This window comes from Penicillium concentricum (assembly GCF_028827145.1).
Source record: "Penicillium concentricum strain IBT 3081 chromosome Unknown utg000002l_segment0_segment0, whole genome shotgun sequence".
Classification (NCBI taxonomy): Eukaryota; Fungi; Ascomycota; class Eurotiomycetes; order Eurotiales; family Aspergillaceae; genus Penicillium; species Penicillium concentricum.
In genome coordinates this window covers 8,188,607-8,213,711 of record NW_026622755.1, presented here as the reverse complement: position 1 = coordinate 8,213,711, position 25,105 = coordinate 8,188,607, and the positions used below count along the sequence as shown (strand labels likewise).

The 25,105-nt window shown below is 49.0% G+C and overlaps 10 protein-coding genes across 10 annotated transcripts; 7 read left to right on the top strand and 3 right to left on the bottom strand.

Moving 5' to 3' along the window:
* Positions 1 to 794: 794 nt before the first annotated feature.
* N7517_006839 (Major facilitator superfamily domain general substrate transporter) lies at positions 795 to 2,511 on the top strand (the record flags this gene model as incomplete). The annotated part of the gene is made up of 2 exons (XM_056724569.1): positions 795 to 1,097; positions 1,174 to 2,511. The coding sequence occupies 2 exons, from the start codon at positions 795 to 797 to the stop codon at positions 2,509 to 2,511; spliced, it is 1,641 nt and encodes a 546-aa protein (XP_056580819.1).
* Positions 2,512 to 6,327: 3,816 nt separating this feature from the next.
* Positions 6,328 to 7,311, top strand: N7517_006838 (uncharacterized protein; the record flags this gene model as incomplete). Its single annotated transcript, XM_056724568.1, has 1 exon — positions 6,328 to 7,311. One exon carries the CDS (start codon positions 6,328 to 6,330, stop codon positions 7,309 to 7,311), a length of 984 nt encoding a protein of 327 aa, XP_056580818.1.
* A 308-nt stretch (positions 7,312 to 7,619) lies between these two features.
* Positions 7,620 to 8,144, top strand: N7517_006837 (nucleoside deaminase; the record flags this gene model as incomplete). The annotated part of the gene is made up of 1 exon (XM_056724567.1): positions 7,620 to 8,144. The coding sequence occupies one exon, from the start codon at positions 7,620 to 7,622 to the stop codon at positions 8,142 to 8,144; it is 525 nt and encodes a 174-aa protein (XP_056580817.1).
* A 1,502-nt stretch (positions 8,145 to 9,646) lies between these two features.
* N7517_006836 (uncharacterized protein) lies at positions 9,647 to 12,570 on the top strand (the record flags this gene model as incomplete). Its single annotated transcript, XM_056724566.1, has 8 exons — positions 9,647 to 9,688; positions 9,739 to 9,778; positions 9,839 to 9,864; positions 9,927 to 10,260; positions 10,311 to 10,501; positions 10,552 to 10,732; positions 10,788 to 11,058; positions 11,109 to 12,570. 8 exons carry the CDS (start codon positions 9,647 to 9,649, stop codon positions 12,568 to 12,570), a joined length of 2,547 nt encoding a protein of 848 aa, XP_056580816.1.
* Positions 12,571 to 12,980: 410 nt separating this feature from the next.
* On the bottom strand, positions 12,981 to 14,898 carry N7517_006835 (phosphoribosylaminoimidazole carboxylase ADE2; the record flags this gene model as incomplete). The annotated part of the gene is made up of 4 exons (XM_056724565.1): positions 12,981 to 13,177; positions 13,264 to 14,221; positions 14,283 to 14,380; positions 14,433 to 14,898. 4 exons carry the CDS (start codon positions 14,896 to 14,898, stop codon positions 12,981 to 12,983), a joined length of 1,719 nt encoding a protein of 572 aa, XP_056580815.1.
* Positions 14,899 to 15,098: 200 nt separating this feature from the next.
* N7517_006834 (uncharacterized protein) lies at positions 15,099 to 16,521 on the top strand (the record flags this gene model as incomplete). Its single annotated transcript, XM_056724564.1, has 5 exons — positions 15,099 to 15,108; positions 15,181 to 15,226; positions 15,283 to 15,331; positions 15,383 to 16,025; positions 16,085 to 16,521. The coding sequence occupies 5 exons, from the start codon at positions 15,099 to 15,101 to the stop codon at positions 16,519 to 16,521; spliced, it is 1,185 nt and encodes a 394-aa protein (XP_056580814.1).
* Positions 16,522 to 17,915: 1,394 nt separating this feature from the next.
* skn7 (uncharacterized protein) lies at positions 17,916 to 20,158 on the bottom strand (the record flags this gene model as incomplete). Its single annotated transcript, XM_056724563.1, has 7 exons — positions 17,916 to 18,436; positions 18,487 to 18,676; positions 18,733 to 19,617; positions 19,678 to 19,821; positions 19,897 to 19,969; positions 20,035 to 20,051; positions 20,102 to 20,158. The coding sequence occupies 7 exons, from the start codon at positions 20,156 to 20,158 to the stop codon at positions 17,916 to 17,918; spliced, it is 1,887 nt and encodes a 628-aa protein (XP_056580813.1).
* A 1,543-nt stretch (positions 20,159 to 21,701) lies between these two features.
* N7517_006832 (peroxiredoxin family protein) lies at positions 21,702 to 22,481 on the top strand (the record flags this gene model as incomplete). Its single annotated transcript, XM_056724562.1, has 5 exons — positions 21,702 to 21,906; positions 21,958 to 22,057; positions 22,127 to 22,172; positions 22,235 to 22,400; positions 22,453 to 22,481. 5 exons carry the CDS (start codon positions 21,702 to 21,704, stop codon positions 22,479 to 22,481), a joined length of 546 nt encoding a protein of 181 aa, XP_056580812.1.
* A 348-nt stretch (positions 22,482 to 22,829) lies between these two features.
* On the bottom strand, positions 22,830 to 23,343 carry N7517_006831 (uncharacterized protein; the record flags this gene model as incomplete). The annotated part of the gene is made up of 2 exons (XM_056724561.1): positions 22,830 to 23,002; positions 23,121 to 23,343. 2 exons carry the CDS (start codon positions 23,341 to 23,343, stop codon positions 22,830 to 22,832), a joined length of 396 nt encoding a protein of 131 aa, XP_056580811.1.
* Positions 23,344 to 23,585: 242 nt separating this feature from the next.
* Positions 23,586 to 24,971, top strand: N7517_006830 (Nif3-like dinuclear metal center hexameric protein; the record flags this gene model as incomplete). Its single annotated transcript, XM_056724560.1, has 4 exons — positions 23,586 to 23,656; positions 23,728 to 23,771; positions 23,842 to 23,967; positions 24,079 to 24,971. The coding sequence occupies 4 exons, from the start codon at positions 23,586 to 23,588 to the stop codon at positions 24,969 to 24,971; spliced, it is 1,134 nt and encodes a 377-aa protein (XP_056580810.1).
* Between the last annotated feature and the right edge of the window lie 134 nt (positions 24,972 to 25,105).

Sequence of the window (25,105 nt, the reverse complement as noted above, 5' to 3'; positions counted from 1 at the left end):
GCGAATAGGTGGTAGATATGATCGATGAAGCTCAGCAACCTTATTTATTTTCCTCACTTCATGTACCTATGCGACCTTTTATAGAGAGATGATCTCCCATATGCGGAGGTAAGTCCTTACAGCGCACACGGATTTCTCAGTCGCCGACCCACGTCGGTAAGTTCCGATCAATTCCAAGGTTGGCCCTACGGGCGACATGAAAAGTGGGGTAAAATATGACGAGAAATGCCAAATTTTCAAATTCCCCGTGGGGCCCCGCGTTTTTTTCAACGTTCAATACCCCCACCCGCATCCATGGATGTAACTTCGTATTAACCGGGCTCGCTAACAAGCTTCTTCCCACATAAGCGAGAGACACGCCAAGTATACCTCTATCTATTGGCCGCCACATGGCTTTCGGAATCATGTTTCCTTTTCATTCGTTGAACGAACCAATTGAAATCATTCTTTATAATATTTGGGACGGCCTTTGAAGGCAACAGAGAGCAGTTATGGGTCAGGGTCAATTTGCTGACAGTGGTCCCAATTTAAAATCGGCTTCACGTCAGTGGCCGACTAACCGGTGGACCCTTTCCCGCATTTAACCCATTAGCTACATACTTACGGAGTAGATACTTTGGAATAGCCGACCTAGACAAGGTTCCCGTTCCTTCTACATAAATACCCCCGACTCCACAAAAAGATGTCTCGTGCTCCAATAATTATTTCTCATATCTGTGACTGAGTTATAGGACTATCCTTTCTCCTTTTGTTCATATCTAAAGCCTGGGATTTCACCTTCGAAAAGGACAATCATGGCCAAGGACGACATTTCGTCGGCAGGGAATGCCTTCGGAGATGTCGAACGCCAGGATTCTGTGCCGACAGCCAAGGCAACCAACAATGCGAAAGCAGCTACTGAGGCGGAGCATAAGATGACCTTGTTACAAGGTATCAGAACTTATCCGAAGGCGATCGGGTGGAGTGTTCTCATTTCCACATGTATTGCAATGGAAGGCTATGATATCAGTCTGGTCAATAATTTCTATGCATTTCCCCAATTCACAAAGAAGTACGGCGAAATGACGGCAGATGGCTCCTATCAAGTCCCAGCTGCAGTAAGTTAAGCCAGTGGCTACCGGCTCTTTCTCTCCCCCATTATTTTCTTGTTACTAATAACTTTGTCGCATATAGTGGCAAGCTGGCCTGAGCAACGGCGCCGCTTGTGGAGAAATCATTGGCCTCTTGATCAACGGATGGGCTTCAGAGAGATTCGGATATCGCTATACAATTATGACTTCCCTAGCCCTGATCACCATTTTCACGGCAATCTTTTTCACAGCGCCAAACATTCAAACCCTGCTTGCAGCGGAAATCCTCGCCGGAGTTCCATGGGGCATTTTCCAGACGCTCACGGTGACCTATGCTTCTGAAGTCTGCCCTGTCGTTCTCAGAGGATATCTCACGTCATATGTCAACTTCTGCTGGGGACTAGGGCAACTTATAGGCATTGGAGTCATCAAAGCGATGTTGAACCGGAATGATGAATGGTCATACCGGATTCCATATGGTTTACAATGGATGTGGCCAGTTCCTCTCTTTATTGGAATTTTCCTCGCCCCGGAATCACCTTGGTGGTTGGTCAGAAAGAACAGGGACGAAGACGCGAAGAAGGCACTCATACGCCTCACGAATGCGGACCGAAACTTGGATTTCAATGCGGACGAAACAATTGCTATGATACGTCACACCACGAATCTTGAAGCGAAGCTTTCAGATGGAGCCTCGTACTTTGATTGTTTCAAAGGGACCAATTTACGGCGAACAGAGGTTGTCTGTCTTGTGTGGGCAATTCAAAATCTCAGCGGCAATTCCTTTTCCAATTACTCTACATACTTCCTAGAGCAGGCAGGATTATCGGCATCCAATTCCTATTCATTCGCGATGGGGCAATACGGAATCAACATGGTTGGTGTCTTTGGAGCCTGGCTCCTCATGTCCTTTGGAATTGGCCGAAGAACGCTATATCTCTATGGCCTCGTCGGACTATGCACTATACTATTTTTGCTTGGTTTCCTTGGCCTGGTTCCTAGTGCACATAGGGATCAAGCATCACTCGCAACAGGTTCACTGATGCTCTGCTGGGCATTATTCTACCAGCTTTCCGTCGGAACTGTGGCCTATTCGCTCGTGGCAGAAATCTCCACTCGTCGGCTGCAAATCAAGACTGTGGTTCTCGGTCGTGTCCTATACAATATTGTCGGTATCATCTGTGGTGTGTTAACTCCCTATATGTTGAACCCTGCCGCCTGGGATTGGAGTAATTTTGCAGGCTTTTTCTGGGGAGGAGTTTGCTTCTGCTGTGTTGTATACACGTATTTCCGAGTTCCAGAAACAACTGGTCGCACTTTTGCTGAACTTGATATGCTGTTTGAAGAGAAAGTGTCGGCCAGAAAGTTCTCCAGCACCCAAGTTGAGGTATTTGGAGATCGGGAAGAAGTGGAAGTGTTCGAGCACAATGCCAAAGAGTGAGGAACTCGTGTGCTGTCAGGTCTGCTGTGACTGCCAGGGCAAGTAATTTCGGTCAACTGTGGCGGAAATTTCCGCTTTGTTCTACTTAGTCTTAGGCAAATCTCAACCTATTAATATTTTTGTTCATGATGCACATGGTCCCTTAGTTGCGCACTAATTCCAAAGGAGCACCTGTACACAGTAAATGGCCAGACCTCGCGAGTATATCCGTGGACACATTGAGAAGGAGGCTTAGAATATTCAACGCACTCATGCGCTGATGACCTTGGAATTGGTGAGTAATAGAAATGAGTTGATAATGGCCGAGACTCCAGATAACTTGCAGTAGATAGTGAAACAAAAGGCCGTGAGGCTTTTGTAAAGGAAAACAACGATGTATCTAGATAGAATCTACCTGGAAGAATTGACAGCATAGCACAAGCCCATTCAGAGATACATTGCATTCTGCGCGGTGTTATTACAAGGGGCCTCGATATCCCCATATTTTGTCCCGTTTTTATCAGGTTTTCCACCGTATATCCACCGATAGTGACGGTTCCACGGTCTATTTGCTGTCCAATCTTCCGATCCAATGCCTTTAATGCCTCTCGATCTTTTTTATGACAAGTTGGCCGTAGAGCTTCCGGGCCCAAATCGCGTATGCCGCAATCAAATCCCATGTATCGGTCTTCCTTTAGCGCGGGGACAATCTTCATTGCGCTTTCAAATGGCAAGACATCCATATCCCACTCCTGATTGATTCCAAATCCAAAGTGGTAGAGGTGGGGAAGACCGATCTCAATCGCGACAAAAAAACCATACCACCGACGTGGATAAGTATATTGAAGCTTCCAGTGCACACTCTCGTTGTGGTACATGTCGGATTTAGCTATGGGAGAGCGGGGGAACATTCCATCACTGTCATGCATTGCGATATGGAACAAGATAGGGCAGTTATCGAGATAAAGCTCCTGTAGTGTGGAGTGAGAGGTGATCCAGTCCAGCTGCTTGTCTTTGTGAAAAGAGAAATTACCAAGAGTGAGTGACTTCAAATTAGGGAAGTGAACTCCATCCGGTTTGGCGTGGGGATGAAGTCCCCAGTACATGGTGGAATACAAAGAAAGCTTTTGAAGCGATCCCATCGCTGGCTTAAGCCAGTATGTTGATAGCGTGTAAGTAAAAAACTGATGTGGCTCGTCCTTCTGTCGGGCGTATCTTTAGATCAGTATGTGTAGGTGGCCATGAGGAGGTTAACATCAGCGATAATAAACAATAACGCAAGTTTATTTCCGATTCGGGAAAGGCCTCATCCCTTTTATGCACCACATTGAGGGTTAGAGACATCAGCTTTCTCGGCACTTGGTCCATCTCATTTAAAATATTCCCCGGAGGTGGAGCTGTATTCTGATGATTCTGGATCGCGAGCTCTTTCAATGGTCGCCGCAAAGACACTTATTCCGCAAAGAGCCATTCCAAAACAGTAGCCCGGTATAGCCCTGTCTGGGGCTTGTCGGGATAAAGTGGATTCACAGAACAGTGCTTATCGAAGCGCAGAGCAACACTTTCCAGATTTGGAAGTTGTCGCAACATTGGTAACAGTTTTTGCCATTTTCTGGGTGGTTCGATTTCCCCTTGTACAGCGGAAACCTATCGTGTAGTAGATCAGTCAGCTCTTGCAGAAGAAAATACTGGCAAACGTCGACTTTTGCTTGTCAAGCCGTCATATCTCACTCATATAGTCGTAATACACGGTGTTGAGGTAGAGCTTGCGTACGCGTTCTTTCACCCGTGGGTGTGATATGCTGGACTTGAATTTCTCGCAGCTTCCTTCCTCATTGTACAATGAAATAACACGGAATATGTAATTGCTTGCGAGGTTATATAGCGCCCGGTTTGTTAGACTAAAAGCCGTGAGGGCTTCTAAATCTAACAGAGACACAATCATGGCGAGCAGCTCCAGAGGGAGGGAGTGTAATTCTGCCATCTTCTGGCTTCCCTAGGTTGTAACAACCCGTAACAGCCCACTGGATGCAGATTCAATCAAATGATGAGAATTTCTTCTGTATTTTCTAGGCATTCGTATGGAGTAGATTAAAAGAGGGTTGGGGTTGAGGTATTCCTACCTGGGGGCGGAAGGCGATTTTCATGACTGATGGACGTGGAATCCACGTCACTACAAGAGAGAGCAAGAATATTATTAACAAAGATAGATGCGGACTATCATCTACCTCTGTCATATAGCTCCATGGAAACACCTGGGCAAGATTGGAACCTATGAAAGAGAGGGGTCTGAATAATCTGCAGGCAAACAAACCTTGGAAACCTTTATGAGTGCATTCAATAACACATATTTAGTTAATGATACCTGAGTATCATTTACTAGTATTATTAAGACATAATTAGAGGTGACTTAGTTATGTAGTATTTTATTGTTTGGCAGTGATAAAAACATGCTTGGTGGCTGTTAAAGTATAGTGCCTAGTTGTGAGCGAAAAATTGATACTTCACGCACCTTCTTTCGGTTAGACAGAGGTAACCATATTGGCCTTGTTGATCGTTTATGGATGTTGTTTTTTATCTTTGACAGAATTCAATTGTTCAAATATATATATATCGAGCCTCTTCGGCTCAGTAAGACACCACACGTAGCCACACGGAGGGAAAAAGCCACCAAACCTAGATAAACAGGTATCGATAGTAGGCAGATTGTAATAAAACAGGGGAAAACAGGGGAAAATTTTTGAAAGACAAAGGCGTAATTAAGGTTGCCTTCATTTAGCACCCACGCACACATCATTATCAAACATTCCCAAATGCCAAGTAGCCACGGAGTACCACAATACTCCGTAGATGAATCCACAACGCAGGGAATATTCGTTTGGTCCTTCGCTTGAAATATTATAGTCATTCCATCAAATTAAATATAGCCTATCTCACATTACCCCAAAACGATAGAGGGAAATCTCCTTCAGTTTGGCCACGTACCAGATGACTGTGAGATAGCCCAGGCCTGGCTAAACCAAGACACTCAGATACTATGGTTGATATTATTATATACATATGTCTTGCTCTATGCCGAGAAGATAGGTGCGAATGCTGTTGCCGGCGCTTGGATCAACAGCTATGTGCCGTCACGATATGCCTGACACAACCACATAAAGATACTGACTAAATAACTAATATAATCCGCAGACAAACACGTGATTGTTTTGAAAAAAATTAGAACCTGTGCTCGTATCAGTACGATCACGAGAACCAACTCTCAACATGAACAAAAGCATACCCCTTGCTACATGCAATCAAACTAGACTCAAAACAAGCCCGACAATAGAGTATAGTCTTTGACTGGAGGACAAACATTGTAGTCCAACTCGTTATCCGTATAGCAGTTTTGTGGGATTTACTACAAAGTAGAAACTCTATAGTAATCACTGATTAGTAATTAGAATATACGTTCACTATTTGACTATCTAAATTTTCAAAACCCATGGAAAAAATTATTAACCTTTGGTACGTACCTAGGTAGCCCCAAGCTTGAGGCGCAAGCGTCCTATCAGAAGATCACCCGGATCTCCGCCATCGGGGCTGCCCCGAATTGGCCCCGATTTTTATTCTCCAGGGACCCAATTGTAATTCAATCTATATCAACAAGAAGAAGGTCTTATCTTTGACTTTCTCCGCCACTCTGCCGTTTTGCCTCGTATCTCCCTCGGCTTGTGCATATATCCCCTTACTTTAATTTCCCCCGAGGCTTCTTTCGCTTGTATACTTCTACTGGCATATTTCCCTAGCAATGTTTGTATAATTGCGCAATACGCTTCCAACAGCGATGTCCTCATGTCGCGTGCCGACATTTCCGGCAATTTCAGCTTCGCTGATCGCTCCGGCGGCCGATTCGCGGAACTCACTGTAGTCGCCTGTTTCATTGGAATTGCCTGGTATAATGCCTTGGAATTGATTGTTCTGTGCTTCACCACCTTCACGAGATATGGCGGGTGCTATTTTTGGTGTCTCCTCATCGCCTCCTTCAGTATCATCCCTTTCGGTCTCGGGTATCTCCTCGTCATCTTCAACATATACACCAACACATTCCCCATAGCGATGGAGCTAGTCGCTTGGGTCGGGATGGTAACGGGCCAGTCCCTAGTCCTCTGGTCTCGATTGCATCTTGTCTGTCACAGCCGAACCGTCCTTCGCGCCACTCTCGCCATGATCATCGTCGACGCGATCATCCTACATATTCCCGGATCCGTCCTCGAACTTGGCAGCCATTCGAACAAATCCTCCATCTTCACCACCGGGTTCAACATCTTCGAGCGCATCCAATTGATCGGATTCTCCATACAAGAAATCATCCTCTCCGCCATCTACTCTTGGGAAGCTGTGCGACTACTGAATCTCCGCCCAAGAGGTCGTTACCGAGGCACCTTGGTCCAACTCCTGATCGTGAACGTAGTCATGATCATGATGGACGCCGCCATTATCGGAGTACAGTACTCGGGCTTCTTCGACATCCATGTCGCCCTCAAGGCAATGGTCTACAGCGTGAAGCTCAAGCTGGAATACGCGATCCTAGGCAAATTGGTGGGTATCACTGAGAACGGCGGCAGCAACTCGGCCCCGACCGACCTGTCGGACTTCGTGGATCTTTCATTTCATAATAATAGCACACCGCAGCCAGATAGCGACAGGCACATGGAGAATCCCGAGTACGGTGCCCACACTCGTATGCGATCGTCCTCCAAGGGCTCGTCCACGGACCCGCTAAGAGAGAATCTCTCCGCTGCCCAGACTCCGATTTCGAGTAACCCGGACCCCTGACGATTCCACATGTAAATAATGACCTCTTGCCTATTTTTGTACATAGCAACTACTCAAGCATATAACTCACGACATACACCATGCACCACTTCACCAGTCAAATTTTGAATGTCTCACTAGTCTCACCTATGATTGTGAGGAAACAATAGCCCCTCACCCCTTATCTCGCATCGTCGGATACCGCCGCGAACCTCATATCAAACCGAGCACGACATAAAAATCCACAATCCCCAAACCCACCTTACCCACCTTACCCACTCCGATATCCTCATCTATACCCAGGCCCGCAATACACACCAAACCTCGCAATGACTACTCCCAGCCTAAATTTAATCCCCCTAACACAACCCCAACTTACCGCCGCATCCCATGCAGTCCTCACCCACCAAGCGCAAGCACAAGACCTGCACAAAAAGCGACCCTTCGCAGCAATCCTCCTAGCCCCAGACAACGAAACAATCCTCCTCTCCTCGAACTCTCTCTCCCACGTGCGGCACGCAGAAAGCGAGCTCGCGCGCAACGCCGCAGACAACTACGACTGGGCGTACCTGGCCCGCTGCACGCTGGTATCGACCTGGGAGCCGTGCGCGATGTGCGCGGGCGCCATCTACTGGGCGCATATTGGGCGGCTGGTGTATCTGGCGTCGGAGAGCGCGTTGCAGGATGTTATTGGTGTTGGAAATCCGGAGAATTTGACGCTGAATCTGCCTTGTCGGCGGGTTTTTGAAAAGGGACAGAGTGTGGTAGAGGTTATTGGGCCGTTGGTTGAGGAGGGGTGGGAAGGGAGGGTTGTGGAGGATAGTAGACGGTATTGGGGAGGGAGGGGACATTGAATATTAGTAGACTTGGGTGCATATATGTATGTTTGGTGCGCCGTTCAACCGGTGTTTGTGTACTCCGTACATACAACCTGTTGATATACGGATTGAGTTGAATGGTAGTGAGCCTTGGAGCGTAGTGTGTAGCTCAAGGCGAGTTGGGGCTCGAAGGTTGCTGTGTTGTCTGAATAACGATGTATGCCATGTAGTCTGGTGTTGGTGTTATACGGTAACGTGATAGTTATGAAGAACGTGTGAGTTAATCGCTCTGTGAGCGCCACATACTTCATAATTGCATTACCTTTGAACAGTAGCTTCTAGGACCGTCGATTTCCTTGAGAAACGGATCTACAAAATATGAAGGGGTCGACCCCAATTCATATTTACAGAGGACAAATCGAATGAGTGAAAAAGAGATCCCCATGACTTTCCCTTTCTGGCGTCGTGTAAAAGCGCTATTAGGGTCTCCGCGATGAGAATAGTGGTCGATTAGGTTCCAGGAGATGGCCTCCACTAAGATATTTGGAATCATTGGCGATCAAAATCAAACTCGATCAGACTCAGACTCAAGATCAAGAGGGTGGAAACAGACTGGAGACACTATTCTTAATCTAGTAAGGAGTGGGTGCACAGCCCCATATAAGCCACACCTTTTTTTCCCTCCTGTGGCTGAAAGCTTGGCCTTTAGAATCATAGCCGGAATGGTCCCAAGTTAACTTGGTTAAGGTCAAAAGTGCACGTCAAAAAAGGCCGATTAATCTAATTCCGTACGAAGATCCGAAGTGTTGACGTCAAGTTGAGCAGACTCTGATATGTGGACCCACGTAGACCCATGGATGATGGCATACGCCAAGACTTTCCGATCTCATCCTTGAAAAGGTTGTAGATCCTTAGGGGGTTTGTGGGATTTTATGGGTTGATGGGTTTCTATTGGATTTATATGATTAGTTGTCAAGCTATATAGCTTTAGCGTGGATAATCCAGCCTTATGGAGATGATGAAGTGGATGACGTGGATCTGAAACCCCAGGTTAATATGATATAACCTTACATATGACACAACATATGTATTCAAATATAAACTTGAAAAAAATGTTCTAGGCTGAACGTAACAAAAGGTATGAAAAGACTGGGAAGGAGCAGATTTCCGTAACAGTTACAATGACGTCAAGTGTCGATCACCAAAAAGCTATAGCACTCGGGCAAAGTAGCTCCTTAGGTAACCTTTTGAGGGCTCCTTGTAGTAGGGATCATTGCCCTGCTCATCATAATGGCGCTATGCCCTTTGTCTTTTATATTCTTGTCACCCCTTCCCTCCTACTTTGAATTTTCTTTTCTCTACCATATTTTCCTTCATTCCAGTGATACCCCTTGTTTTGTGCCTACATAGGTTCAATAAATAGTTAATTGTGAGTACCCTTGTTTGTCATGGATGCAAACATCTAACCTTTGTTAGTTCATACATAATACCTTAGCTATCTCATCCCTTCATCATTGGTCTTCGACACATACTTCATCATGTCTGTGAACGTTCCCACCGACTCTAAGCAGAAGGAGAAGGTATGTATGACAAGGTGACCCCCAATTGAAACCACTGACAGTCCCTCTAGGATATCAACCAGAAGCTTCAATTGTTTGGTATCTACCATGGTAAGTCAAGCTTCATCAGATCCTAATTGATCATTGCCGTGCTAACTGTCTCTACTATAGCCTTCAAGAATAGCAAGCTCCCCTCGGTCCGTCTCAATCTTCTACCACCGGCCTTTGCCAATACTAACTAGGTCCCTGCCTCTTACAGAACAAGCAATGTGACATCGCTTTGAACAGTGCCTTGAACTCCAAGGCCCTCAGATCTCCATCTAAGGAGCTCTCATCCGACGGAAAGACCCTTGTGGCAGATGTGCGCAATGTCATCGATGCAGCTAAGAAGATGCTCTTGGTCAAGAACGAGGGTGAACTCCTGCAAGACTTTATCTGGCAAGCCCAGAAGATTTCAGGTGAAAATGTCGAGGGCAAGCGCCCCGGGCTCCCTATCGACAAGGAGAGTAGTCAGCAAGATGCGAGCAGGGCCGTTGATGGCCTGAAGACCCTGGGCACACTCATGATCACCAACGGAGAGTTTAGAAAACTATGTAAGTAAACTTCCGTTTGTGGATCACGGACATTGCCTAACGATGACCAGTGAACGATGCCATCACTCTTGGCAAAGACATTGCTGCCGATGCTTCTCAAAAGGCCGCCAACCAGGTCCGCCCCTCGCAAGAGGACCTTTCGCAGATCGACCAAGCTGCAGAGGACAACGTCTGGCACGAGAAGCCCAATATCTCCAAGGATGACCTGAAGTCCAGAATGAAGAAGAACAAGGCTAAGGCTGTATGTATCCCTGATGCGTCCCCAATGTGCACATACTAACACTATCTCAGGAGAACGAAGGTATTGAGGCAGTCGCTGAAGATGAGACTGGCACGTCACCGCAGAACAAGAGCAAGGAATATTCCGACAAGACTAAGAGCTACTTGTCCGACAAGATTCCCAAGGAGCGTCGCGAGCAGACCGTCTGGCGTCTGAAGAAGATGATCATTGAGATCCAGGGTCATGCTGACTGTAAGTCAACCATGGTTTCAATATCGATGTCGAAGGTTACTAACAAATCATGCAGACCAGCAAGCTGTCGAGACCTTGTTGAGCATGGCTGAGCAATACGCCGGACACTCCAAGGACATCTCCAAGAAGGGCAGCAGCTCTGCCCGTGACGTCTTGAAGACCGACAATGTCCAGGCTGTTCAGTACAATTTGCGCACCCTTATCGAACGCTTTGCCAACCACACCTCTCTGGACAGCTTCTTCGAGTCGCTGAACACCATTTACCGCAATGCCGAGAGGGACCCTGAACTCCGAAACTGGTTCACGAACGTCGACAACTTGATTCGGTATGTGAATTAGAAAACTTCACCCCAGAACAAAAGCTGACCAGATATAGCAAATCTCTGCGCGAGCAAGGCTTCATCATGGAGGACGAATGCAACCGCCAGTGGAACGAGATTTACGATAAGGGCCGTTACCTCCTGCGTGAGCGTTACCGTGGTGACGCCGACCGTGTTGTTGACGAGGCCAAGTTCATGGCCGATCAGTTCGAGAAGGACCCGCAGAACCAGGCCCTTGCTGAGTCGTTCCAGAAGCTATTCAAGGATCTGGGCCACGACGCTAGTGGCAAGGCTACCTTCAAGCCGGATCTCCTTCGGGATCTCCGCGATGTTATCATTCCCAGCATCTTCGAGAATGTCCGCTACGTTCCAATCCCCCGTATTGAAGTCTCGGACCCAATGGTCGATGTTGTGGTCGAGAACCTGTGCATTGAGGGTGACAACCTGATGCCCAATGTTATCGAGTTCGGCAGCGACAACTACTTTCGCTGGGGTCGCAAGAAGATTACCAACAAGCGTGATAATAAGATCATGATTTCCATGTCTGGCATTCAGGCTGATCTGCGCGATATCAGCTACTACATCAAAAAGAAGGAGGGCTTCCCCGCCATCACCGATCGTGGAATCATGGACATCTTCCTCGGTGGAGAAGGTCTCAGCGTCAAGATCGCCGCTTCGACTGCCCAGAAGAACGACAAGGAGCACTTTGTCAAGTTGGACAGGGTGTCTGTGTCCATCAAGCACATGGATATCAAGCTGAGGAAGTCCCGCCACAAGCTGCTCTTCAACGCCTTCAAGCCCATGCTGTTCCGCGTGGTCAGACCTGCTCTGCAGAAGGTGGTTGAGGGTCAGATCCGCGAGGCCTTCAGGAAGGGCGACCTTTTCGCCAAGGACATCCACACCGAGGCCATGCGTGCCCAGGAGGCCGCCCGCGAAGACCCCGCGAACGCGCCCACGATCTTCTCCCGCTACGCCGATGCCATCCGAGCTCGCACTCAAGCCAAGGCCAAGCAGGCTGAGAACGTTGCCAAGCGTGACACCACGGTCCAGACTGTTATGACTCTCCACGATTCCATCTTCCCTGACATCCAGCTCCCCGGTGGTGTATCCAACAAGACCACCGAGTATGCTGAGCTGGCTGCCAAGGGCGAACGCTGGGAGTCCCCCATCTTCAGCCTCGGCAGCGCATCCGAGTCCACCGGCATCCCGTCCGGCGGCCCCATCACCAAGAAGTCTCACGGTGCCAGCACCCAAGGCGCAGGTGCCGCCGGAGTTGCTTCCGCCGGGGGTGTCACTGGCGCCACCACAGGCGCCGCTCCCGTCATTGCCAATGGTACCAACGGACATCCGGCCCGTGGCTTCTCCGATGAGGTTGACCAAGCTTTCGTCAATGGCAAGCCCCAGAACTTGGGTGACGCCATTAAGCATGGCGCCAACGGCACCAATGGCGTTAACGGCATCACTAGTGGCACTGTTACTAACGGTACTGCCGTCAACAATATCGGAACTACCGTCTAAACTGAATGTGGCCAAAATCGTTATGACATGCTCGTAACGTTATTTTCTTTTGTCCCTTGATATTCTTGTTTCTTTGCTATGATTTCCCCTTGTGCACTACGGACGTTTTCTTCTTTTTTTTGTACTAGTATTAGTTAACGGTAGCCTAATACATAATGCCACCGTTGTCTGCGTTAATCATTCCTGAGTAAATTGGAGCTTTGATCAAAGACAGAAATTTTGAAGTACCCTAGACCCGTGGAAGCTAAAAATAAGCTTAAAAGTCATTCATTGTCGTCTATAAAAAGAAGTAAACTGAACTCCACTATACAAGAAGCCCAGGGAAGGTAAAATCCTCACGTGTTTCTCTTTTTTTTCCGGCGTCTGCTTCGTATCAAATCTCAAATCACAAATGCCTACATGCTTACCGTCTACATCTGATCAAAGTACTTCTGCCACCCCAACTCGCGCAACTTGGTACCCTTCAATTCCATGTTCTCGGCACGGGCAGCCTCGGCGTACGTCTCGACCTTGCGCTGGATGGCTGGGTCGAAAGAGCCAAGTACACGCGCGGCTAGGAGGGCAGCGTTGATGCTGTTGTTGATGCCGACAGTGGCGACGGGGACGCCTATTATTAATTGTTAGAAATATAGATCGGGTCAAATGGGTGTAAAAATGAAAGAAAGAAGTTGAGCAAAACAGAAAATAACGTACCACGTGGCATCTGCACAATGCTGTAGAGACTATCGACGCCGTCGAGCGAGCTTCCCTTAACCGGCACGCCGATAACAGGGAGGGCAGTGTGAGCGGCTGCCATACCGGGAAGGTGGGCAGCGCCACCGGCGGCGGCGATGATCACCTTGATGCCGCGCGAGGCAGCCTGGCCCGCATACTCGGCCATGTAATCAGGCGTGCGGTGAGCAGAGGTGATCTCAACCTCAGGCTCGATGCCGAAGTAATCACGCAGCAGCTTGAGGCCCGGGACGAGGGTCTTCAGGTCACTATCGGAACCCATGATGACGGCGACGGAGGGAGCGGGCTTAGAGGGACCGGAGCGGACAGCCTTGGTCTTGATATCGGGGCGCTGGGCGCGCATGGTGTCGACGACGTCGACGAGGGGCTGGATCAGAGTCTCGGCTTCGTGCATAGTCGCGCCGGTGACGGTGACGTGGCCCATTTTGCGGCCAGGCTTTGCGGCACCCTTGCTGTAGAGGTGGATGCTGGCGTTGGGGATGGAGAGGGCAGCTTGGGTGGCCGTGAGGTGGGAATCGGGGGTTGCGCCGCCGATGATGTTGAGCATGATTGAGGGCTGGAGAAGCTCAAGACTCTTGGGTGGGATGGGCAGGTCGAGAATGGCACGGATGTGGCTGTCGAATTGGGACAGCGCGCAGCCTTCGATTGTCCAGTGGCCGGAGTTGTGGATTCTGCTTGCAAGCTCGCAGAGCATCAGGCTGTTGTCTTCTAGGAGGAACATCTCCACACCGAAAGCGCCTTTGCCTTCGAAGGCAGCGACGGCTTTACGGGCGAGAGCTTGCGCTTGCTGGTTGATGGCGTCGGAGACGTTGCGGGCTGGCGCATACACCAGCTTGCATATTGAGTCCTCTTGGACGGTCTCAACGGTGGGGTAGGAGAGGACGTCGTCCTTGGTTTTGATGACCATGACGGCGAGTTCCTGTAGTCAAGTTATATTAGAGACGTGGATGGTGTGGTGTTTTTCAACCGCAGATACTAACCATCTTGAAGTAAGCCCATTTTTCAGAGTAGAGCGGGCGGTCCTTCAGAGCCTCGAGGGCCTCTGGGATATCTTCTTTGGAGTTGACACGGAAGTTTCCTTTGATATGTTAACAAAGATGTATACCAGATCGGGATCACATATGACTCACCACGTCCGTCATATGCCATAGTCTTCGACTTCAACATCATCGGGTAGCCCAACTGCTCTCCAATTTGAGCCAGTTCCTCGGGTGTGTTGTTCACCAGCTCCCGGTGGTCGGCCATGGGGATTCCATATTTGCGGAGGTGTTCCTTCTGGTTGAACTTGTTCTGGATTGTTCGGATAGCCTGCCAGCTGGGTTCCACCCGTACCTTCGACGCAACCTCCTCAAGAGCGTAGGTGTCGACGTGCTCAATTTCGGCAGTGATGACATCGCAGGTCTCAGCCAGTTTGCGCACGGCGTCAGGCTCCTTGAAGGAGCCGGTCACATGGCCATCGTGGGAACTGATCTGCTTGGCGGGGGAGTTGTCGACGTCGAGGACATTGGCCTGGATGTTCAATCTGTTGGCGGACTCGACAAGCATGCGGCCCAATTGGCCACCGCCGAGGATTCCGACCTTTGGTGAGTTCCACATGATGTCCGATCGAAGGGATAAATGAGTCAATTGATCGGGATATGTCAAATGTGAGATCGACGGTGCCCCTCAACTCCGAAAATTCGCGGAGAGTCACGTGGCGCTATCGATAAGCTCAGGCCAATCACCGATGTCGACTGCCGCGCGCCCTGATTGCAGCTTCGACTCTCTCTGTTTCTCCATGCACAGCTAACTGGACAATGTCTCTGGGTAGGTTGACCATCACAGTCGCAGCTTCAGTCTGAGTCGCAATGGGTCTTAACTGATATATCAAAATTACAGACGAGGAAGCTCTCCAAACAGCCGCCAATGGCGGCCCGATAGATTTGTACGTGAAACTGCCAAGATCCCCCAAACACTTCTGAGGCTAACGCGCCGATACAGAGAGAGATGGCACGGCATGGCTGGGCCACTGATTGAGCGACTTGAATACGTGCGCTATGCTTCGATGTCCCTGGCCGACTTATCTAACTAGTAGCTCTAGATCGTGTACAATGTGTTCCCCATGCCTCAAGCGCGCCCCGAACCCATCGGCCAGCAACCATTTCCCAACCATTCTTCCCAGGCAACCTCCATCCCACCTGAAAGCAGCAACAAGGAAAACACCTCCCCTACCGATCTCCAGACTTTACCCCAGGCAGCGCGAACTGGCTCTTCTCCGTCGGGTGAGCGAGTGTCGGACTCACAGCCCCAGCCATCTGGTGCGAGCACGGATGGCCACCTTCCACCTCCGCTTGCATTTCTTCTGAGCGCCATCCGCTCGTCGATTAAATCCTTCTTCGAGGATAAACCTCCACACACCATTCAGAGGCTTGCAGAGCTGGTGCTCTACCCGACCAAGCACTATAGAACGTTACCTGCATACCTACGTGCTGTCGATCGCGTTGTCTCAGTGACAAGCTCCGCAGATATTTTTCCGTTCCAAACGCCGGGGCTCACGAATGCTCAAGCTAACGGCCTAGTGCTTCCTGGCAATAGCAGCGGGGTTTATATAGCCCCGGACTTTGCCCACGGTCTTGGAAGCGATGAGTCTCTGGGCGGTGCGCTGCTTACTCCGATCCCGTGGTTAACCAATGCCTCGTTCGAAGGCGAGGACACCAATGGAGATGCAGGCATACTAGTCGAGGGTATGTTTATCCATTATTACCGAGCTACTGGTTTCCTGTTCACTAACGTCTTCCCCTAGGCACCGAAGCTTTACCTACACAGCCCGAGGAAGAACCGGGAGCCACAACCCTAGTACCATCCGAAGCCGAAGAAAGGGCTGCTACCACTTCACCGGAGCCATCTGATGAGGTCCCTCACGCCCGTGGTCCAATCCTCCTTGGCGTAGAAGACATGGGTCTGCAAGACGGCAAAGGCGTCGAGATGCGTCTTGGCACAGATGGTGCCGTCGATGTCCCGGCTTCAGCCACTGCCACCGCTACCGAGGCAATAGAAGAACAGGAAAAGGCCGAATCAACTGTCGACAAGGACGGTGATATTGTCCTTGAGGACACGAAACCGAAAGAAGAGGAAGAAGCCAAGAATGAAGGCTCTTCTACAGAGCCGCAAGCGGGCAGTGCAGAACCTGAACCCACTGGTGATTCCTCCGAAGCGCCGGACGCCGAGAAGAAAGCATAAAGCGACTTAATGGTTTTTCGATCTGGTTTTTTTCTTTTCTCGGTTTTCTCGGTTGGTTTTATCCTGGATTCTAGCATCATGAGTGACGACCCTACAAGATTACATCGATCAATTTTCAATGAAAGGCTTTTGCGATGCCTACATTTATCTACAAATAGCCCAAGCTTGGTGGTTTCATTCATTTGGGATAGATGCTCCCTATTGTATTCCTTGCCAGATCTATCATCTATCTATACCTACATAAGGTACTCCATAGATGTGCACCTCACATCCTCTATAAGCCCAAAACGCTACCTGATGTCTGTTTTAATGATCAAGTCTGTAATGTCTTCGCCATCATGCCGGGCCGTGTGTGATGCGGAATTCCATGAGATAGATATACATGGGTGAGCCCTCAAACACACATGTCTGCTTCAGTTGACCCGTTGAACATATCAATCAAATAAAATGCTGCATCGTCATCGTAAAGGGCGTTCTCGTTCTCGATACAGTTAGACATAGTCCCGAGCTCGAGGATGCATCTCGGTCTCATACGCAATGATAACACGCTCTAGCGTCGCCAAATCAGTCCTCAGTGTGGATAGTCGGTCTTCAATCCAGAAGAAACAACATAAACACGCCATACATGATTGACACCTTCCCAGATAGAACCTGCCTTCAGTCGTGCTGTCCGTAAGGCGCACCACAGGGCTTCAACGCCGGGCTGATTTTGGGTCTCAACTTGACATGAGACAAAGTCTTCCCAAGGTCTCAATGGCTAGCAACAATCTTACCTTTGTCTCACCAAAGTTGACCTCAAATGCAAACCAAACAAACACATAAGGCCCAGAACTCCCCGCAAGGTCTGGGCCCTCCTGGACCTTGAAAGGAGTTTAAATATTTTAATTTCAATTTAGAAGGTCTAGACCTTTGCTCCTGCAGTTCGTCCGCCCTGCCGAAGAGGAGTGGAGATCCCGAATATAGTAAGTGTTCTTGGGGAATGGTTAAATGTTGATCCTTATAGCTCCCTACAAGACTGGAACGATGGTAGAAACAATACCAAGTGCCCCCTGCGTGGACATAGAGAATGTGAGAGAGGAATAATAATATGTTTGTAAATATGTACCTGACGAAACAATCTCTCCATATCCTTGGAAATGCATGAACCCACGGTGGATATAGCTGACGCATATAAATTCGCGCACAATTCGCCACCCAATTTAAATCAAAACCCAACGCCAGAACCTGTAAAAAGCGGGAGACACCCGCGGCGATTCAAGACGCAAAGAGTAGCAAAAATGTACGATTTGGAATTTCGAATCCTCGTTATAGACAAGTGGGAATCGTGAGTCAATGGACAGGCGGAAAGGTGAAGTATAGAAAATCAAAGCCAGGATGAATGGCCGGAAGTGAGTTTAGCCAGGTCGGCCAGCTTGCACGGCAAGCATTGGTTGTTGTGTTTGGGAGTACATGCGCTGCCGTTTCGGCATGTTGGGGTTGTCGGTAGCACCGGCCATATCGGAGATTTGACGGCGATGTGGGGGACGAAGTGGAGCGCCCCCGGTTGGCACTCCTACTGGTGGTGCTGGGTACTGGACGCCATTCTGGTCAACAGTGTAGGCGGCCGACGGAGCGGTAACGTATGGCCCTTGCACGGCGGGCATATTCGGTGGAACAGCCTGCATGTTTTGGAATTGGCTGGGCGATTGCCAGTTATTCATTGATCCGGCGGGCGACTGGCCTGGAGAGCTGTCTTCTTTGATCGACTGAGTTGCTGAATTTTGGTTTGCAGCTGCCATGGTCACAGCGGCTGCTGAAGGCCGGACTGGCTCCATTCCTGGGTTCTGTGGTGAAATCTTGAGATGATCCAAATGTCTCTCAAGCATATCGAGCAGACTCTTGCGGGTGAATGGTTTCGGAAGAACATCATCCATTCCTAAAACAGATTAGCGAAAGACCTGGATCCAGTTTTGATGTTTGTCTTACCATGCTGGAAATAGAGCTGGATGTCGTCGCTTCGGATGTTCGAGGTCATGGCGATTATAGGGGTGCGATCAAACTGGCGAATGAGATGGCATGCCGATACACCGTCCAAATTCGGCATAATGATGTCCATTAAGATTAAGTCGTATTTTGAGCCACCCTGGATTTTGTTCACAGCCTCCAATCCATCAAACTATTGGAAATATTAGCAAGCTTGTGCTGGTCAATGGGACAAGACCGATAACATACCGCGGTATCAATAACACACGAGAAAGAGTATAGGAATTTGCCGCCAATCTGCCGACAAGTGGCATCGTCCTCCACCAAAAGGATCTGGGGGCTGCGCACCCAGCCAGGGTCCACGTTGGTGCTTTTTTTCCGATTGTCAGGGAACTGCCGACGAGCATCCGATGTATCCATCTCCTGCTTAGCGGGCATTGGGTACGGAACATTGTTGATATGCTCGCTGTACATGGGATCGATGCCGTTGGTGGCGCCCACGGGATACACCACTTGTTCCAAATCGCCGGCCATCTTGGGGTAAACAAGCGCTGGATTTGGGGGTGCCGTTGTCGCGGGACGGAGCGAACCATTTCGCACATTCGGATCCATGGTGGGAGTTGATACAACGGCCTTTTGCGGATCGTTCATCGAATCGACGCCGTTCATATTGAATTGTAGTTCGGCGTTCATATCATTCAGGAGCTTCGAGGCTTGCTGGAGGGGTGATGAAGGTTCGTCGTCCACTGTACCAACCTGGGAAGGGCTCATTGTGGTTCCAGGCGCTTGGAATGTCACCGCCTTGCTATCTCGACGCTGGCGCGCATCGACCGAAAGCAAGTAGGTCATCACCTGGTGAATGACATTCTCGTGGTTTAACACCGTCTTCTGCACCCGCATCACTTCCTGTAGCATGAGTTGATGATCCACTGTGAGCTGGGCATATCGGTCTGATAGATGTTGGATCTGCTGCTGTTGCGCCACAATCTGCTGGTTAAGAAGATCAATTTGTTGCGTGGGTACGGAATCGTCGCTGGGCTGGGTTTGTTTTCGTGGGGCGGGTGCCTTTCGCCGAATGTTGTCGAGTGATTCTTTACTATTTGCGCGGAACTCGGGGTGTTTGAATTCCCATGCCTACATGATTTGTGTGAGACCCTCGGTCCAACTGATCTCCGAATGGGGGGAGGTGCGTACATTCTGCCCGTATGGCGACTGGCCATTTTCTTCGTTGTTTTGTCGAACCTTGTGGAAATCATATTTGTTCAGTTGGCGTACAAAACTGGCAAAGTTGCTGTGTTTAAAGTGCTTCGGTAGGATGGTCTTGGTGAATTTCTCGCACTGTCGGGATTTTTGAATTAGCCAAGCACAAAGAGACCGAATCTGTTCGGCCACACAAATCCACGGGCGCATTACCTCCAATACTACAAAGGAATCCCCCTCATCACCCCAGCGTACGATAGACGCATAGGTTGGGTCCTCCAGCATTCTGCAAGAAATATCAGATAAAAGACCAATAAGGGTATCAGGAGAACTTTGAAGAGCAAGACTCACTTATACAGTTTGCGTACCTATTCATAATGTTAGTAAAGATATCGAAACAACATAGGATTTCACTAACAAAATCGCTGGAGTTCCCAGCGGGGGCGGGATTGGAAGAGGTCTGGCCACCGTCCATGCTGGGCTAGACGGGTCGCGACCGGTCGAACAAGTCTGGTCTCGTCCCAACGCGGATAAAACTTGATTGTAAATATAACGGGATGATCGATCACAGAAAAGAAAAGAATACAAGGGGAGAAAGCCAGACCTTTTTTTTCGGAGGGTGGGAAGAGAGAGAAAAAAATTGAAATAATGGGGGTACGGTCAGTTACTGGGGTTTAGCGGTAGAGCCAAGTACCAAAGTTACTGTGGAGGTACTGCCTGGTATGGACTTCAAGGACTTCATTTTACTATATCTTTATTTTATTTTATTTTGAAACCTATATAAATAACTATATTTTGGGGATTGATTTTACTGACATTTCTTAATGCAAGGAGGTCGATCGTGAATATCCTAGGAATCAGGGACCAACGAGGGGCAAAATTCCAGTATGTCACACTGGACCTAGGTATTGTATACATATTCTTAGAACTTGAAAAAAAAAACTTCCTAATACTCAGATCTAATTCGTTATTAGAACAGATGCATATGGAGGGGATCGTGTCAGTGCGCACGAGATGGGGCATTCCCCCCAATGACCTGATGAAAATGGTGAGACATTGAATTAGCGTAGACACCTGGAGAGATATCAAAGAGTCTTTTATGACAGGGGGGTAAGTAGTGCTCCACCAACGCTTTTTTAATATGTTTTATATGGATAACATTTAGTGATCAGCCCTGCCATTCTCCGCGTGTCTGTGGTCGAACATGTTTGATTCATGAACCTATTAATGAGAACCACTTATCCACTTTAACCGAGAGCGGATATCAAGATAGAAGATATTATATATGGCGTCAAGATATCTTAGGATCCTAAAATTCGCTGAAAACTCAAGTCTCTATGGAAATACCTACACTTTGCAACGTGGTTCACCAGTAGAAGCCACCGAAACTAATCCAGATGGTGATTCAAAAGCTCCCAACATTCCACCGTAGCACATTTTCGTCATAAAAGCACACAATCACCTATATCACATGAGCTCCACAAGTCAAGTCCATTGTTCAAACGGTTATATTGGCGCCGAACTTCATGTTGAACTAGAAAATGACTGCATCCTTCAGCAGGGGGTTGATGATCCACCGTGTGACGGAGCAAGGATCCACTGCGTCATGGAGGAATAGGATGTGACTTCATATCATCCGATTCGAAGGCAGCTGGTCCGCCCTATTCTTAAAAAGAGAGCACCTATCATAGGGTGACAGCTCATATAGGTTGCTTCGCGGTACCTGTGGTATAGCCTCCGCAAGTCGCACTGAAGATACTCACAGGTCAAGAGTTTCTTGCCAATTAACATGCATCCATGAAATTAAACACATTAAACATATAAACATATAAAAGCAAAAGGCATCAATATCAGACGAAAAGTAAATAGTGAGAGGTGTAAACAGAGTTCCTAAAAATAATGCACGGCCGTGACGAAATCGCCCAAGCTCCCCCGACATACCGCCCTTGCGCTCCCCGTTATTTCAACACTTCTTATTTTCCTTTGCAATTAATCAACCCCATCATCCAATTAACACCATGTTCGCCCGCCGTATCGCAACCAACATCCCCCGCGTTCGCGCGCAAGCGTCCCTCTTCCACAGCACTGCGCCCGCGTTCGTGCAAAAGGGCGACGCTATCCCCAACCTGGACGTCCTGGTCGAGAACTCCCCCGGTAACAAGGTCAACTTGGCCAAGGAGATCAAGAACAAGGCTGTCATCATTGGCACTCCGGCTGCCTTCAGTACGTGAACCCTTTGCGAACAAAAACTGTTCGGGGCTGACATTCTTCAAGGCCCTGCGTGCTCAAGCACCCATGTTCCTGGCTTCATCAACCACCCCAAGCTCAAGGAGGCTGGTCAGGCTTTCGTCATCTCTGTCAATGACCCCTTCGTGTAAGCTATAATGTCGAATTGCAGAGCGAAAGCTTTGTGGGAACGTTTGTTGACAAAGCTATCATATAGGACCAAGGCTTGGGCTGATTCCCTTGATCCCTCCGGCAAGAGCGGCGTAAGTTTTTTTGCTCTTGTATTTTGGTTGTGGCGACAGAGCTGATATTTTATTTTGGACAGATTCGCTTCCTCGGTGACCCCTCCGGAAAGTTCACCGAGGCGCTCGACCTCAGCTTCGATAGCGCTGCTATCTTCGGCAACAACCGCAGCAAGCGCTACGTTCTGCTTGTCGAAGATGGAAAGGTCAAGGAAGCTTTCGTTGAGCCTGACAACACCGGTCTTAACGGTATGTCTCTTTTCTGTCGAGTATATCATTCTACGCTAACATCACTTGAAAGTTTCCGCTGCCGAGAAGGTGCTCGGTTAAAGTCATCTCTAGATAGATCTCTAATATCCTTGCAAATACTAGAAAAATATATCATAGGCCCAAGGCACAAAGTTTATTTCTGGTCCCTGCTGCACGGTATTTCGTAGCGCAGGATTTTAATGTACAAATATTCCATCCTTTCCAACCCGGCCAACGCCTGATAAATCGATGCCAGAATTAAATGGGCAAGCATATAGTTGAATCAATCGAGCAATTAGAAATCAATGGCCGATCCTTCGTTCCTAAACCAAGTCTGAACCTCAACCTTTGGTCTTGTGCAATTTCTTCCAAATATTCCTCTAGGAAGAGGCCATGACTCATAACATCTCTGCGTCTTGGAGATATCATTTACTGTTGCAGCGCCTGCCACTGCTCGGGGGTATAGCACTTGGGTGTCCAAGCATGAATAGCAGCGATCTCGGCCTTGAGTGCGGAGTTGACGAGCCGGTGTCGCGCAAGCATAGTCTTGCTCTCGAATTGAGGGGAAACAATCACAGCCTGGAATGCCTGGCCACAGCCGCCTATATTAACACCGAAAAAAAAAATAGAACGTCAGCGATAGATCAACGGGGGAAAAAAGAGAATGTTTCGACGTCATAGTGCCGTTCCCATTCCCATTTTCAATTTAAATTTCCATACCCGATAGATCCTCAACCTCCACATGCTGCGCCTGCAGCACTTCAGTCAACTTGTTCTTCAGCGAGTCTGCGGTGATTCCAGATGTGTCGGCCATAGCGGCGTTGATGGCGGCGTGGGAGCGTGCGGTGAGGGAAAACGAGGCCCGCTGGATGTTATTGTGAGGGCGGAGGAGATAGCGGCAGCTTCTGCTCAGGACGGTCAAGGAGGAGGTGCGGGAGAACATCAAGTATGGTCTGAACGGAGAGGGGGAGAAGACGAGAAAAGATAAAGTGCCAAACCCGAGGTTATCGCGAAGTATGGGAGTTTGCCTTTATTACAAATTCAGAGCTTCCGGTCGGCTGTGGCTGGTGAGTGCACGTGTGTGTGTGGCTCATTATCATTTTCCATTCCGTTGCTCTTCTGTCTTCAACGCGTTGACATCTCTCTATGAATTTTCTTCGCATTGCTACACGTCGATACTCTGCCATGCCTGTGTCAATGAAATCTTCGGAATGCTCGCCATTCACCAATTGCGTGGTGAGCGCTATGAGAAAGCTGTAATTCATCCCCCACTCGATCCCAGAGCTCCCCGCATTGTATGGAGCTTCATTTAACCTCTTATATGCAGATACCCGGAGGCGCTGGCAGACAAGAGCTTCGATAATACAGGATGTAAGCTCTTTTTCTTCTCGAAATATCCTTTGATTGGCTTTCGCAATGTGCTGACCTCGCTCAATTGTAGTGCTCCTCGAAGCTCCTTTCGACAACTCCCGGATACAGAATAACTCGGTCCTCCTGGCTATTGACCTCACTACCGCCGTTGCCGATGAAGCTATTGAGAAGCGCCATTCGGTTGTCGTCGCATACCGTAAGTCGCATCCCAAGGAACTAGCATACATGCGATTAGACGCCTCGTGGAACTCAAAAACGAATATCTACAATCGTTCCCCCAAGACCTAACACAATACCATCCATACAGACCCAATCATCTTCCGCGGCCTGAAATCACTTACCTTTGCCGACTCCCAACAACGATCCCTACTCCGCCTAGCACAGCATGGAATCAGCGTCTACTCCCCGCACACAGCAGTCGACACCGTCCCCGGCGGCATGGCCGACTGGCTCTGCGACGTAGTGACAGGAAACTTCAACCCCGTCAAACAAACCCCGAAAGCCACCATCGAATCCTGCAACTCAAGCATGTACTCCGCCCCAACCTACCCGGAATCACCAATCCCCGCTGTGCAAACCCCCTCGCAAGGACCACCGCACACCAGGTCCACAATCCACCCGTCTCCGCCAGCCTCAATCCCAGAAGGTTTCGAGTCAGCCGGTGCAGGCCGTCTAGTGACCTTCGCCGAGAAACAGCCACTCACTACCCTGATCGACAATATCGCTTGCGGTATCGGCCTGCCCGGCGGTATCCCCATCGCCATTCCCCAAGGCCACTCTGTTGACGCTATCTCCATCCGTACGGTGGGTATGTGTCCCGGCTCGGGCTCTGGTGTGCTGCTCAAAGGTGACGGCGAGCTCCCTGATCTCCTCCTGACCGGTGAAATGAGCCACCACGAGGCTTTGGCTGCCACGGAGCGCGGATCTGTTGTTATTTCGCTTTCGCACACTAACTCCGAGCGTGGGTATCTGCGTTCAGTGATGCAGCCTAAGTTGCAGGCTGAGGTTACGGAGCAGTGGGCTAAGGCTTTCTTGGATTCTGCGAAGGCTATTGATGATCTTAGCAAGTCTGGTGGGGTTCCACCACTGGCGACTGCACTTCGAATTCGGGACTTGCATAAGGATCAAGGCGTTGCTTCGGTTTCTGTTAGTGAGGCTGATCGTGATCCCTATGGTATTATGATTTGGCGTGGTAACTAGCTTTGCTCTTCTGTCTTGCCTTGGCTTTGCGCTTGACATCTAACAATACGAGAAAAAAAGCGCAAAATATAGTCCCAATCAAACATCATAAGACCTTTTTGATCACACACACTAAAGTATTTCAGCTACAGCTA